The 15,553-nt window shown below is 43.3% G+C and overlaps 1 protein-coding gene across 1 annotated transcript; it reads left to right on the top strand.

Moving 5' to 3' along the window:
* Positions 1 to 440: 440 nt before the first annotated feature.
* Positions 441 to 3,580, top strand: LOC131219506 (pentatricopeptide repeat-containing protein At1g08070, chloroplastic-like). The gene has a single exon (XM_058214677.1). It carries the CDS (start codon positions 614 to 616, stop codon positions 2,576 to 2,578), a length of 1,965 nt encoding a protein of 654 aa, XP_058070660.1. The 5' UTR covers positions 441 to 613; the 3' UTR covers positions 2,579 to 3,580.
* The last annotated feature ends 11,973 nt before the right edge of the window (positions 3,581 to 15,553 follow it).

A 15,553-nucleotide genomic window follows, 5' to 3' on the forward strand; every position in this document is an offset into this window, starting at 1 on the left:
TTGTGATCTTATTAGAAGTTTAGATGACAAATAAACATCACTGTGGGACCTAGCAAGGTTTCAACAGTGAAAATCATTATTTCTACTGTTTCCTGTGGCATGGTCCACTTGATCTTTAGATAAGCTTCTATTTTTGGGTCAACCTCTAAAATAATTTGGAAAAACGGATGGACGGTGTGGATAAACCACATTAATTCAGAATGGTCCCAACAGAGTTTACTCAGTACGATAAGTGTGTCCTGAGTAACTTAGTATGCAATCTATCCGATGTCGTTTCAAAATAGTTCCCATGCGTATGATATACTCTATCCATCGGTTGCTCAAATATGATATAACCTCTATAATGGTCCACCTGAGATTTGGATCTAATTTAATTTTAGGCTCATGTCCTAAAATGATATGGAAAAAAGGATGGACGGTGTGGATATGGAAATTCCACCCGATGGAATTTCGACCGTCCCTTACCTGGTCGCACACGTGTATACTGGCACGTGTATTGCGCTCGTGTTAGGCTTCTTTCGTTGTCGCTAAATCAGAACCCGCCAAAAACATTCTGTAGCCGTTAGAACTGCAAACGTTTAAACTTTTAAAAGAATTGAAATGTTTCCTAACGATGCCATTCACATCTCCTTTCCTTCTTCCTCACACCAAATACCTCTCTCGAAAGGCCATTTCTCTCCTCCAAGACTCCACCAATCTCTGCCATCTCCTCCAAATCCACGCCCTCATTATCAAAACCTCCCTCCACCACAATCCTTTCGTCCTCGCCAAGCTCTTGCGCCGCTGCTCTTCCTTGAACCCCTCGCCGGTAACCTTATCCTACGCACGCTCGATCTTTGACGGCATCTCATCCCCTGATGCCTTCATTTGGAACACCATGATCCGCGCTTATTTGAATGCGCAAGACCCACAAGAATCCGTTTCTCTTTTTTGCCGTATGAGACTTCAGGAAGGGATGGTTGTCGATAGTTTCAGCCTTTCGCTTGCTCTTCAGGCTTGTGGAAGATCTATCGATGTAAGAATGGGGGAGAATATTCATACCCATGTTTTGAAACTTGGGTTCGGATCGGATTTGTTCGTGCAGACAGCCATGATGGAAATGTATGCAAAAGTGGGGGATATAAAGCTTGCAAGGAGCGTGTTTGATGAAATGCCTGAGTGTGATTTAGTATCATACAATGTTTTGTTAGCAGAGTATGTTAGGTTTGGGGACATTGGATCCGCACGCCAGCTGTTCAATATGATGCCTGACAGGGATTTGGTTTCTTGGAACATCATGATTCATGGTTATGCCACAAGTGGTGATCTAGGCACTGCAAGACAATTGTTTGATAGAAGTTGTGGAAGAGATTTGGTTTCTTGGAGCTCGATGATAACAGCTTATGCCAGAAGTAGGCAATCTACTGAAGCATTGAGGCTGTTTCGGGAGATGCAATTATCAAAAGTCGTTCCAGATGGGGTCACTATGGTTAGCGTTTTGTCTGCATGTGGCGACGTGGGCGCATTAACCATAGGCAAGATGGTACATGACTTTATAGAAAGAAGTGGGATTGAAGTAGATGTGAAGCTTGCAACCTCTCTTGTAGACATGTATGCGAAGTGTGGGGATATCGAGAATTCACTTAAAATCTTTAATAGCATGAATGTGAAGGATGTTCTTAATTGGAGTGCCATGATCATGGGGCTTGCATTCCACGGATACGGAGAGTTTGCTCTTGATCTTTTCTCTAAGATGATATCAGAAGGAATTCAACCAAATGACATTACATTTGTGGGAGTGCTAAGTGCCTGTGGCCATGTTGGTCTTGTTAATAGGGGCCGAACGTATTTTTCATCCATGAATGATCAGTATGGTGTTAGCCCTAAGATTGAACACTATGGATGTATGGTTGATCTTTTGGGTCGAGCAGGCTGCCTTCAAGAGGCTAGAGAGCTCATTAGAAGTATGCCATTTGCGCCAGATGCTGTTGTGTGGAGGGCGCTACTTGGCGGATGTAAAATCCATAAAAATGTAGAATTAGCAGAAGAGGCTATAATCAATCTCCTTGAATTGGAGCCTCATGTAGATGGGCATTATGTGCTTTTATCGAACATATATGCCCAGGGCAAGCGGTGGGACAAGGTTGCAAATGCTAGAAAAATGATGAGAGGCAATAGCATTCAGAAGGTCCCAGGAAGTAGTTCGATCGAAGTTGACGGTGCTGTTCATGAGTTCGTTGCAGGTGACAAGTCACACCCCAAGACTGAGGAAATCTATGGCATGTTAGCTGAGATGACTGATCGACTAATTCACACTGGATTCAAACCAATGACGTCTTTAGTTTTGCAAGACGTGGATGAGCAAGCAAAAGAGGATTTGCTTGCCCATCATAGTGAGAAACTAGCAATTGCTTTTGGACTTCTGAGCACCGCTCCTCAATCCCCTATTCGAGTTGTGAAGAATCTTCGAGTATGCAATGATTGTCATTCAGCCATCAAGCTTCTTTCCATAATTTACGATCGTCTGATTATTGTTAGGGATCGAAACCGTTTCCATCATTTTTCTGGTGGGTTTTGCTCCTGTGGGGACTACTGGTAAAAGAAGGGCTAGATAATGATCCACCAACCAAATGATGACAGATGCTAGTTTGTATTTAATTCAAGTTCTCCATCAGGTTCTAATGTTATTATAGGTACCAATGATGAGAAAAAGCCTATTTGATTCTGTCTGGGGTAAAGCGATTCCTCCTAGAGCGAAGTTTTGTTGGACGATAGTAGCAAACAAGATGCTTACTTTCAGCCATTTGAAGAAGTGAAAGCATATGATGGCAATTCCAAATTGTGCTTTGTGTGCAAGGAGGAAGAAACGTATGCACATTCGTCCATCTATTATACATGGCAATGATTGTATATCGTTTCTTCTTCTCTCTCCGCAATGAATTGGGATTTTCAAGGTTTGACAGCCAGAATCTTTCAAGTTGGTCCTTTTAAATAGAGAGTAAGGGTTGTTGGGGATCAATTCCATTCGCCGTGCTTTGGCAGATCTTGAAGGAGAAAAATAAGAGTGCTTCTGATAGATAAAATCTGGCTTTTATGTTGTGTTTGACTCTTGCTTGAAAGAACTTTGGTGGGGTTTCAGTGACCAATTTGATGAGAGATAATGAAACAATTTCTGTGGAGGTGTGTCCTCCCTAGATGCTGGAAGCTCAATTTTGATGGATCGTCTTTTGGGAATATGGGTCCTTCAGGTATGGGAGCTGCCATCCAGGGCAATGTGGATTTGTGAGATCTTTCGTGGCCCAATCGAGTTGGCAGATTTGGATATGGGTTAGACCATGGCTTTAAGAGAATGTCTTGTAATCTGTCCATCTTTGTTCTCTGGCAGCCTTGTAGTGGAAGAGGATACGAAGAACATTGTCTATATAAACCAGCCATGGACAATTCCGAGACCACTTAATTCAAAGTTTCTAAGCCTCTTTTCTCTCTCCCAAGTCTCCAAACCACTTTCTCAAACTAAGCCTTTATTCTACGTTGTTATTCAATTCAGCTCTTATGTAACATAATTTACAGATTGTTTTGAGTTTGGATATATTTGAGGTTACCCAACCGGTTGGATTTTTTTCCACATGCATGGACGGTCAGGATCCCACACACACGTGCCATGCGTATAGAGATTTTGAGGTTTGGACAACTTGGGTATTAGCATTTAGCATACTAGTTTTAGTATGAATAACAATTTTATTGAAATAGAAAGAAAAGCATTACATCAAGGAAAATATCAATCATCGTTGCTCTCTCTTCTGCAAAGTGAGTATGAAGTCTCATTCACCTTGCTGTTGCGATTGAATGAAATGCTTGGTCCTTGGGAGATAATAAAAACAAAAGCAAGCTTCCAACAATGTTCTGTCCATCTTATGTCTTGGCTGCCAGAGAACATTGGCTTTAAGAGAATGTCTTGTGATCTGTCCATCTTTAAGAGGTGTGTGACTTGCTCGATCCCTCTAACAGTCACACACCTCTTCATGCACCTTTTAAGTGGTTCTCTATATTTACTCATAGTTAGCAAAATGGCAAAAAATAATATTACAAGAAATGTTCATGTTTGAATGGTCCCTACTGTAGGGGCTGTTATTAGCAAAATCAAGTTTCTTGCCAGGGGTTGGGTGGGATCTGTAAATGCAGACATAGCTGCTGATTTCTGTCTTATGTTTGGCATATAATGCCTTTTATTTTCTGTTCTCGCTTTTTGCAAGCATTTTAATAAATGTTGTTGCCTTTCGAAAAAAGAAAAAAAAAAGAAGAAAAAAGAATGGTCTATATGTATACAATGAAAAACTGAAAACACCAAAAATTCTGAGGATGAAAAGTTCGGGTTTAATATGGTTGGGCCTTTCTGAAAAATGGGGTGAAAATAAGGCTGCATATGCCTACATCCCATATATAAATAAGATTAAAATAAGAACTTTTAATTAAATTAATAATAATGTCGATATGTATGAATTATATATATAGCCGAATGGTGTTCTTTGCCTTTGTCAAATCCTTCCTTTTCAAGCAATCTTCATATAAATTTATCCATATCTATTAAACAATTGGACCTTCCATTCAATTTTATCGATAAGTAGGGATCACCAATTTCTATTTTTTTAGATTGCCTCCATGTATTTTTTTTAAATAAAACATGTTTTATTGAAGAAAAAACATAGTTAATTCGGTTTGCCCAGAAAAAGAATTTTTTCTTTTCTTTTTTGTGCCCATCCAAGTTTTTTTCCTTAAAAGTACAGAGTTCAAGAATGGAGTTTGCTAAGTAGCTTCCAGCAACCATACTAGAATTCAATGGTCCTGTAAAAACTATCACACCAATTAACCATTCATAATCGTGTGCTCGATCTAATGGTTCAAATCTCAACCAATCTAATTTGATCTAACGGTCCATATTGCTCCCTGTTGAACCCATAGAAAACCAATGCATCATATTTGAGTGATGTTGTGGTCAATTAATTATTTAAGTTTCTTTAGATATCCTACATGGTGGAGACTCTAGTAGATGGACGGTTCCGATCATCTTACTGTGTCAGCATATGAGTCAATGGTGTAACAAATGCTGATCGCGAGTGGCGACGGAAGCAAGACGAACTCCATGGATTATAACTTCATTGTCTATTTGGGTGAAGTTTGAATGGTTTTTTTACTTCTTGAGCAATGCTACGGCCATATGCTTGATTTGCAGTTTAACACAACATGTGACTATGTATCATGTTGCATTTAGTAGGAGATGAATCTTTAGAGGGACACATGCAACAAAAAGTACCCAGTGTGTAAGCCGTAACATGATGTTTGTGTGAGATCTGCTCCATCCATCATTTTTGCAAGCTTATTTCTGTGCTCAGAAATCAAGTCCATCCAAAAGTCAAGTGGTATACACCAAGTAAACACAGTGGGAGTGGAGATGTCCACCATCGAAACCTTCTTAGGGCCCACATGGGATCCAACTCATTCACAAGATTATTCTCAATGAGAAAAGGAAAAACCTGGATACAATAGTGATCCAAAACTGACCCATGCAAATTTCAATGGTGGCATCCGTATCCTTGCTTTTAATCTGTGATGTAGCCCACTTGAGTTTTGTATAGGCCTAATTTTCATGTTTGTCCTAATATAAACCGACAAAAATGATGAACATAGTGAATTTCACATGGATGTCCACACAATCGGTATCCCTTTAAAGTTTTCATCTCACATTATTTATTTATTATTTATTTACCACAAAGAGTATTTGGTAAGATGCAATGTGCGAACTCCATCTAGTGGGTCCCATGAGTCTTTCTATTAGGATGTTTTGGACCATCCATCTAACATATTTAATTATGCACAACAATAGTTATTGACTAGAGAATCTCATATGTCCATCTATTACATTTAGGGTTTGTTTGTTTTGTCGGTTATCCTAATGATGTAAATGAAATGTATCATTATTATAATTTAACCGGTGCTAAACCAAACACATGAATTGTCAAACAAAGGAATTTGTAATCATTGTAGCCGTGAAAATCTTAAAATTCAAATAGTGACTTCAATATATTTTGATGATGATTTGACATTAAATTAATGTAAAAATATTATTATTAAGATTTTATTATCGATAAATCAAACACGAAAATTAACAATCAAATGCAAATATTGTCGGGAGACAAGTAATCTGTAATCATTGCATATTTCATTTACTTCACCTTTGTAATTGGTGAACCAAACAGACTCTCATGGTACTTAGAAACATGAGTGGTCAAGGGTTATACTCATTAGATATTGCATGTGTGTGTATAATATATATATATATATATATATATATATATATATATATATATATATATATATATATATATATATATATATATATATATAGGAAAACGCTCACCTGCGAACTGGTTCGTACGTACTACATACGAACTTTTTTGAGAACCCATCATACGTGATGTGGATCCAAAATCTGAACCGTTCATGTGAAGCAGCACCTCGTGAAACCCCCCAGGACCAAGTTTTACTTTGATCTAAAACTTTGATGGGCCATGAAAAATGAAAACAGTTTCCTCCCTTGATTTGCATTTCTCTTTGCTATGGCCCACCAGAATTTTATATTAGGGTGAAAATTTATTGCAAGGGGTTTCATGGGATTCCGCATCACATGGACCGTTCAGATTAGACACCCATGACACGTGTGCAAAGGTGCGCACGTGCGTAGGTGCGCAGGGGAGCATGACTCTATATATATATATATATATATATATATATATATATATATATATATATATATATATATATATATATATATATATATAAGGTAAACCTCAATACAAGGGAAAAAATGTAACATAAGTAAGAGTTGAACTAGCATCAATGATAGGGGGAGCAAACAATTTGTATCTATTTGTTTTGCTGGAAAAAAAAAAAAAAGTTAGGGAGAATGTTTTTTCCTTGCATATTAATCTCTAGATTGCAATCCCATAAAGGAAAACCTTTTTGCCTCCAAAGCGGCGATCATTTTTCAAAGAAATTTGAAAAAGAAAAAAAAATGTTGAATTCTATCATTGTGGAGGGAAAAGTAAATGCGAACACTTCATTTCAACATATATTACTTCCCAAACAGGTGCAATTGTCATGTCAATGTAGATTGGTTACATTTACTAGCTTGCATTCCATCTAAAATGTTTGCGCAATTCTCAAATACAGGGCCATATATGTGATTGAGAGCATGTATTTAAATTTCATGTACGATTATGAAGTGCAGGCATGCTAGAGTCATACTCGACTCAATGTTTGATTGGACGATGGTGCCACCATCATGAGATGATTGAGTAAGACCAAATTTGAAAATTCAATTGTCGAGACAATCATTGATTGTAATCAATGATCAAACGATTTACAAAATGATAGGGGTGAGTCCTTGATAGAATATTTTTGTCTTGTGTCTAAGGACTTATTCTATCGCTAATAATTGTAGCCAATGTATGTCTCAAAAGATTAAAAATGAACAAATAAATAAAAATGCAAAAACAATGTTGGTTTTGTTAATGTATGACTAAGGCTTATTAAAATGGACAGAGTAACAAATAAACTAGAGAAATAAATAAATAACAGATGATTGAGGCAAGTGATCAGCAGGATGTGACTAGAAATATTGATCTTCTAAGGACTTAGTTGATTGGAATCCAACAATGTAGGGTTGTAGACATTTAATCTAATCTTATGGTACTGTAGCGACGACGCTGGACAATGGTGATATATGTTAAGACTAAATTATGCTAAGATAAATGTGAAAGAGATAGATTGTGTTTGGCATGGACCTCGAGCTCTTCATCATGCGCCCCTTTTATACGTCGTGGAGGTGAAAAAACCCTCATTAGGTTTCCTTATTGATATAGGATCTTCCGCATAAACAACTTGCAATCTGAATAGGGAGATCTCTATAAATCTGAAACCATTGGTTCAGATCTCCACTTTTACATAGTTGTTCTCGTATTGAAGACTTTTAAGACCACACCGCATTTAGATTTGGACAATCAGAGCCATCTCCACACTTCATCCTGATCTTAAATCGATTAGGTAATTATTGCATTTGAATAACCCGATCAATGCTATCCATCTTTCAACTATCTCACTCCCTTCTAATCATAGAACTAGTGGGACCAAACTACCAATGCACAAATATCGATTGCATCTATTAGTGTTGATCCTCTCCTGATTTGGGTTCGTGTTGCAACCAATATATTCGAATATTGGTATATATGATCTTCTAATATTCGAAATATTCGTGATCATTGCTATTTGAATGTTTCTAGGAAGATCTCTCACTTTAGAATAATTGTAAGAAACAACTTTACTGAGTGTATTATCACCAGATTTGCAATAAGATTCTTTTCCTCCGTAGGTCTTTTATAAATGTGTTGGATACAATGCTCATTAAAATGGTATGATAATTATATCCATGTGGCATCCTGTGTTTCACTCTTATAAAAGCACACATATGGTTTTGTGCCACCGCATTAATAACGAAATTCGTATCGCTGAACAAAGACCAACAAAAGATATCTTCAAGTGTGATAATGATTTTACCAACAATAAACTCATAGTGTTGACATGTGGCGACTTCTTATTGGTCTATGTTAGTATACCAAAAATGGGTGTAAACACAAACAAGCCCTAATTGACAACGAGAGTCATTAATTCATCAACCATTCATGACGATAACCCTCTTGATGGATCTTTTTGATAATCCAAATACTAAGCTGTAAGACCCGTGTCCTAATCCGTACTGTTCCGTTAGCTTCCGTGATCCTTCCGGTCAAATTTCGGCAACCTTCGCACCGTATTCGGTATTTGTGCATGATCCTAAGCCAGGTCCCGCGCACCGACGTCGGCTCGGTCCGAAGGTTATATCATAGCGACCGCGTCGTCGCCGCGGTTCCAACGCCGTGACTTGCGCACCAAACCGATACCCAGGCAAGAAGATGCCGATCAGCGTTTATTCCGAAGAAACACCGCGCGTTGCGGATTTCGAGGGAATCTCTACAATTAGTCCCATCAATCAACCATCAAAGCACCCCATACCTCAAGTACATCAACCCATCACCACCTTTTACAAAAGTCCACCATTCTTTCCACCTCACCACTCCTCTTTTCCAAATTTCAACAACAACCATACCTCTTTTTGCCATTTTCAACCCAAACCATCCCCCATCACTCCATCACCCTATCTCACTCCCTCTCTCTCTCTCCCTTACAAGTCTCTCTCTCATTCAAACTCTCCCATAGCAAGTCCCATACGTATGGTCTTCCCATGGTGAGAAAATTTTATTTGTGAGGTCCACCTTTCCCACCCCTTCATCTCTCATCTCAACCATCCATTTCCCATCTTCCTCCATCTAAGAGTAGCACAAGGAGCTAAGGAAGCCAAGGGAGCAAGAAGATCAAGCGGTGGGTGTTTTATAGGGTAGATTTTGATGCTTTTAAGTTGGGCCGAGTGAGGCCAACCGATCAATGGTTTGGATCTCACTTTGGACCCTAAGATGTGGCCGATGGCCCACTTGGATCATCATGATCATTCCATGATGGGGCCATTCTCCATGGACCCCATCATGATGTTTATTTTCTTGTATGTTTAGGGTCATCTAGACCGTTTAATTTGGTGGAGAAGGGATCTCCACCGTTGGATTTAATTTTTAATGGGCCACATAAAATGGGACCCACTTGATGTATGATTTAGTGCAAGGGAGGGCCCATAGTGCCGGGGTCCCTCCATCACACGGTCTCACTCTCTATCTCTCTCCCTTTTTATTTTAATTGTTTTATTTTTATTTTTATTTTTATGTTAATGAGGTTATGTGGCCCACTTGAATGGACCCCACCATAGGGTATGAATTCCATCCAACTCACCTACGAATGGGGCCCACCTTGTGTGTAGTATACACACCATCCCCCATGAGGTGGCCCACATAAGCAAGGCCCACCTCTAGTATATTTGCAGAGTCCAGCGTCCAGGGACGCTGGACGTTACATGGGAAAGCTAAATTTTAGCTAGGTTTGGGATGGCTCACTTGTGTAGACCCCACCTTGATGCATGTATTAAATCCACACCATCCATTCCCTTCCCAAGCTCTTTTTAGCCGTTGACCTGAAAGATGGGATCCATCAAACTTTCAGGCGGGCCATACCGTAGCAAATGGTGGTCCTTACCATTAAAACCTTCCCTATTGTTTTTATGCACCGAAACAGGTCCAATATTGGGCTCGTTTAACTTGTCTAGGGCCATGGAAGGCCATTGGATCGACTTCAATTTCTTCAGTACATGCAATCTTTGAGTAACCTTTCAAAAAAAAAAAAAAAGGATCTCGGAGTCCACTTCCAAGAATGGTGCCAATGCAGGAAGTTATTGCCATGAATGTGCCTACGTCTGAAGCATGCAACAGAACACCCCAAATCTCCAACTAAACCGTTCATATGGTGGGCCCCTACCTGACGTGGGCCCACCCCAAAAATCAGCTTGATCCAAGACGCAGGTGGCCCACACCGTATGAAACCGTGGGATTGAACATTTACCTTTGAAACCCTTTTTGGGCCCACAGAAATCTTGGATCAAGGTGAAACTTTTTATCACCCTTCATCTAGGTCTGCTTGACCTTATTAAGGGTTTGGATGACATATAAACATTATGGTGGGCCCCACATGGAGCCCACAGTGATGTATGTGTTTTACCTCCACCGTCCGCCTGGACGGTGGAGCCCACTGGGTGTGTGCGCGTGCGCGTGCGTCTGTGGGTGGGTGCATGCGTGTGTGTGCGTGCGTGTGGTGTATGCATGTGTGTATATATATATGTTATATTATATCATGTTTGATATAATATTGGTGGGAGGCCCACCTTAGTTTGTTGTGGCCTGTGATTGAGGCCCACCTTGATATAGATGTAAGGCCCAGCTGTCGAGGCCCATTTGATGTAATGGGGCCAATGAGTTGAGGCCCATTTGATGTGCACATGGGGCCCAATTGGTGAGGCCCATTTGATACATATAAGGCCCAGGTGAGTAGACCCATTTGATGTACATATGGAGCCCAGCTGTCGAGGCCCATTTGACACGTGTAAGGCCCATAAGCTTAGGCCTATTTGATATGTTCTGAAGCCCCCGGGTTATAGCCATTGCAATGTACATAAGGCCCATTGGTGTGGCCCACTTAATGAATATAAGGCCCATATGACTTGGCTAATTTGATGTATTTAAGGGCCCAATGGATGCACCTAAGGTCCATTGCAATGTGTGATCCCCAAAATAACTTATGAAATGGTATTTGTAGCAGTCGTGCCTTGGGAGCAATGTTGGTTTGACGTCCACATTGTAAGTGTAGTGTGGTTAAATGTCCGCATTATGACTTTCCCTTGGGCCCACTGATAGGCCCATACGTGTAATATGTAGGCCGTCTAGGCCCGTCTTCATTATGAGCATTATCCACCCCATATAACATATTTAATTCCATGATTCATGATCATATGCATCATACGTATGCTTGATATGAGAAATGACTGATTATAGCATAGCCTTCAGGCAGATTGTTTAGGGGCTCCCGTACAGGAGCGCACGATATGCGCAGGATTGCTGTATGACTGGATAGTGTGATTCATGCATTTGCATTGTGTGATATTGTCACTGTACGCCCTAGCGACATCAGGGCCATAGCCTCCACAGACGCATCGTGGTTGGCAGGATTGGATACCGGAAATACTGTTCTACATGGGGTGCGATAGATATCCTTGGGTGAAAGTCCCTAAACCCTTATGGTACCAGGAGGTTGCTTCAACGTCTAGACCGAGTGGATGCATGAGCGCTGATTGCCGATTACCAGACGGTTGCGCTTTCCACTGTGTCGTGGTCGGTTGGAAGGGGGTGCGGCCTTACCCGCCCGAGAGTAGGGGGCAATGCTAGTCTGACCGGCTCGAGGAATGGGTCCGCTATTGACGAGCCGAGCCCGATATTGGCAGGCGGATAGTGAGGTCTTTTCCACTCACCTTATTGCGCGCGATGGGGCGGCAATCTGGCTTAGAGTGTACTAGACCCCGGTGATATTCCAGATTTGAGCCGTATTGACATGTGGACTTAGATGAGGATTTGTATGCTTGACTTGCATTTTGCATTGCATGGCCTTGGTATGGCCGACATCATTCTTTGCACCGCATGGCCTTGGTACGGCTAATGAGATTCTTAGCATTCATCAGCATGTTCCGCATTACCCTGATACATTATCACCTTGAGCATACACTTTCACCACCCTCTAAGCTTTATAAGCTTATGCACGACCGTTGCGTGCGGGTGACGTTGGATCGCAGCGAGGCTTGGACGCGTGGCTGATCTTCTTTTGGAGTTTTAGTCTATATTCATTGTATTTCCCTTATGCTCATTGTACTTGTAAAGTTTTTGATTATAGTGGAAATGTGATGGAGTTTTTGGTTGTTGTTTGTGGGTTATGCCTTTGGTTATGCTTATTACGAATCAAACGGATGTTAAAAATCCTCCTTGTAGCATCCCGGGATCGGAACCTCGTATGGGGGCGGGAGCCGAGAATGGGGTTCTACGGAGGCTGTCGGCGCAGATTCGGCGATCGGGAATTTTGTGAGCCGGTTCCGAGTTTGGGCGTGAGAAGTTGGTATCAGAGCATAACTCGGGAATAACCAAAAACAACATTACATGTCTGCTATGAATGATTTAAGTCCTAAGTTCGGGAAGCCTAGCGATCTTTTATTACCGACCCTTAGCGAGTGTGCCTCCGAGAGTTTTCAAGGTTGATTAGGCACCTTCGCTCTTTCCTGTAGGACATGGCGCGCAGGAGAGTGACCCGATCGACTCCGGCTCCACCACCTGCGGCTCCCGCACTACCACCTACGATCCCTGCTCCTCCACCAGAGACCGGTGCTGAGCCTACCGTATCTGTGAGTGCTTCCCAGTTACAGCAGATGCTGCAGGCTGTGACGGCCGCACTTGAGGCGGGATCCCGATCGTTTCTCCAAAGACAGAGAGCAGAGCGCTCGAGTGCCCTCCTTCGAGAGTTCCGACGCCTCGATCCCCGGCATTTCCAGTGAGCCAGACCCGACAGTGGCCGAGAGATGGCGCGCGACGTAGAGAAGATATTTGAGACGATGGGATGCGCGACCGAGCGCGAGTTCGATTAGCCGTATTTCTTCTCCATGGTGAGGTTGAGCATGGTGGACGTGGCTCAGCCCGATTTTGTTTGGACTTGGGAGGATTTTGTGGATCGGTTTGACCAAGTGTTTTTCCGATCACATCCGACGTCAGCGAGCATTGGAGTTTGAGGCCTTGGTGCGGGGCGATATGAGTGGCTCATATGCCGCTCGTTTTGTAGCGTCCCGATTTGCACCTTACTTAGTGGATGATGAGGAGCGGAGAGCCCGCCGGTTGGCGGCTTGCGTTACGGTCTTCGAGGCCGTGTTATTGGGCATGAGCTCCCTACCTTCGAGGAAGTGGTGCGGAAGGCCCGATTTTTGAGGTTGAGTGGGACAGTTCTCGATCGATCGCGGTCGAGGAGGGCCTGGAAGAGGCGAGCTCCTTCCGGTGATACCCAGCGAGGTCGACCACCGCAGAGGCGCACAGCTCGCCTAGCACCCGGCAGCACCTCGAGCACCACCTCTGAGGGTTCATCGGCACTTGTTTTAGGTGCGGTGCGGCAGACACCGTATGTGGGAGTGTCTCGCCCAGGCAGCGAGAGAGGTCCACAGCCTCCACCACCGCAGACGCGCAGAGACCCCCACAGGCCGAGAGGCCCCCACAGGCGGCGGCACCGCCTCCACCGAGACCACCTCGAGGGCTGGCACCCGGCCTCGAGGCGCAGCGCAGAGGGCACGGCCACCGCCTCGAGCAGCCAGCGGCAGAGCACGCTCGAGAGGGCGAGCACCTCCCCCGGCTCGAGCTCGATTCTATGCGGCCCGCAGATCCTCGATCCGGAGGAGTCGTTGAGGGTATACTTCTGATATTCGCATGCATTGCACGTGTGTTGTTTGATTACGGTGCATCGCATTCTTTCGTGGCCGAGAGTTTTTGCCGATTGGATGGTTTGCCGTTGGAGTCGCTCATGAGGGGTTGACGATGTCGACTCCCTTGGGAAGACCGCAGTGTTGGGCCGATTTTGCTTGTCTTGCCCCGTGGTTGGGGATATGTTTTTACCGGCAACCTGTTTGCTTTGCCTATGTCCGAGTTCGATGTCATCACGGGCATGGATTGGCTTGCCGAGTATCACGCCATATTGGATTGTTCGCGAGGGCATCACGTTTTGTATACGGCTTGCCGCAGTTCGATTCATTCTTGAGCCCGAGGAGAGCTGTTGTCTTGTTTGATGTCGTGTGCCATAGAGGAGCCCTTAGCGGTGAGCGTCGACCAGTTGCCTGTGGTTTGTGATTTTCCCGATGTGTTTCAGGAGATTCCGGGATTACCGCCTCGTCGACTCACCGAGTTTCAGATTGATCTCGGTACTGCGCCTATTTCAACTGCAGAAGCAGTTGGACGAGTTGCGTGAGTTAGGCTTTATTCGTCCGAGCAGTTCGCCGTGGGGAGCGCCGGTACTCTTCGTGAAGAAGAAGGATGGTTCGTTGAGGCTCTGCGTAGATTACCGCGAGCTCAACAAGGTCACGATCAAGAACAAGTACCCGCTCGAGGATTGATGATTTGTTCGATCAAGTGCGGTGCAGTTCTTTTCGAAGATTGACTTGCGTTAGGTTATCATCGATTCGGTCGAGAGGAGGACATTAGAGACGACATTCGTGAGGCGCGTTATGGTCATTTCGAGTTTGGTCATGTCCTTTGATGACCAATGCGCCACGATATTCATGCGATTGATGAAGCGAGGTCTTCCGTCCGTATCTCGATCGGTTTGTTGTAGTCTTCATCGGCGACATTCCTGATTTATTCGAGGACTCGTGAAGAGCATGAGCAGCATTTGGAGGTTACATTGCGGACCCTCCGCGCATCCAGCTGTATACAAGGCTGGAGAAGTGCGAGTTTTAGCAGGAGGAGGTGAAGTTCCTCGGTCAAGTAGCGATGAGGGTGGGTGTCGCAGTGGACCCCTCGAAGGTTGAGGTAGTGCGTCAGTGGGGCCAGCCCACGACTGAGTCCAAGATCCGTAGTTTTCTTGGTTTAACGGGAAACTATCGGCGTTTCATTGAGGGTTTCTCCCGTATTGCAGCCCCATTGACTAAGTTGACTCAGAAAGGCGCAGATTTTGTTTGAATTGACTCATGTGAGCAGACATTCGAGGAGCTGAATGACCGTCTGACGTCCGCTCCTGTCCTTACTCTTCCCTCTGGGAGTGATGAATTTATTGTATTTACCGATGTCTCAAGTATTGGTTTAGGTGTTGTCCTGATGCAGCATGGTAGGCCTATAGCCTTCGCGTCTCGCCACCTCAAGGTCATGAGCCGAACTACCCCACGCATGATTTAGAGTTGGCTGCAGCTGTCTTTTCGCACCGAAGGTGTGGAGACACTATCTCTACGGGGTTAGGTTCGAGCTCTTTTCGATCATAA

Source organism: Magnolia sinica, chromosome 11 (genome assembly GCF_029962835.1).
Source record: "Magnolia sinica isolate HGM2019 chromosome 11, MsV1, whole genome shotgun sequence".
NCBI classification, from domain to species: Eukaryota; Viridiplantae; Streptophyta; class Magnoliopsida; order Magnoliales; family Magnoliaceae; genus Magnolia; species Magnolia sinica.

What these genes read in the sequence shown, in the direction of transcription:
- LOC131219506 (XM_058214677.1), top strand. Translation starts at nt 614, where the DNA reads ATGCCATTCACATCTCCTTTCCTTCTTCCTCACACCAAATACCTCTCT.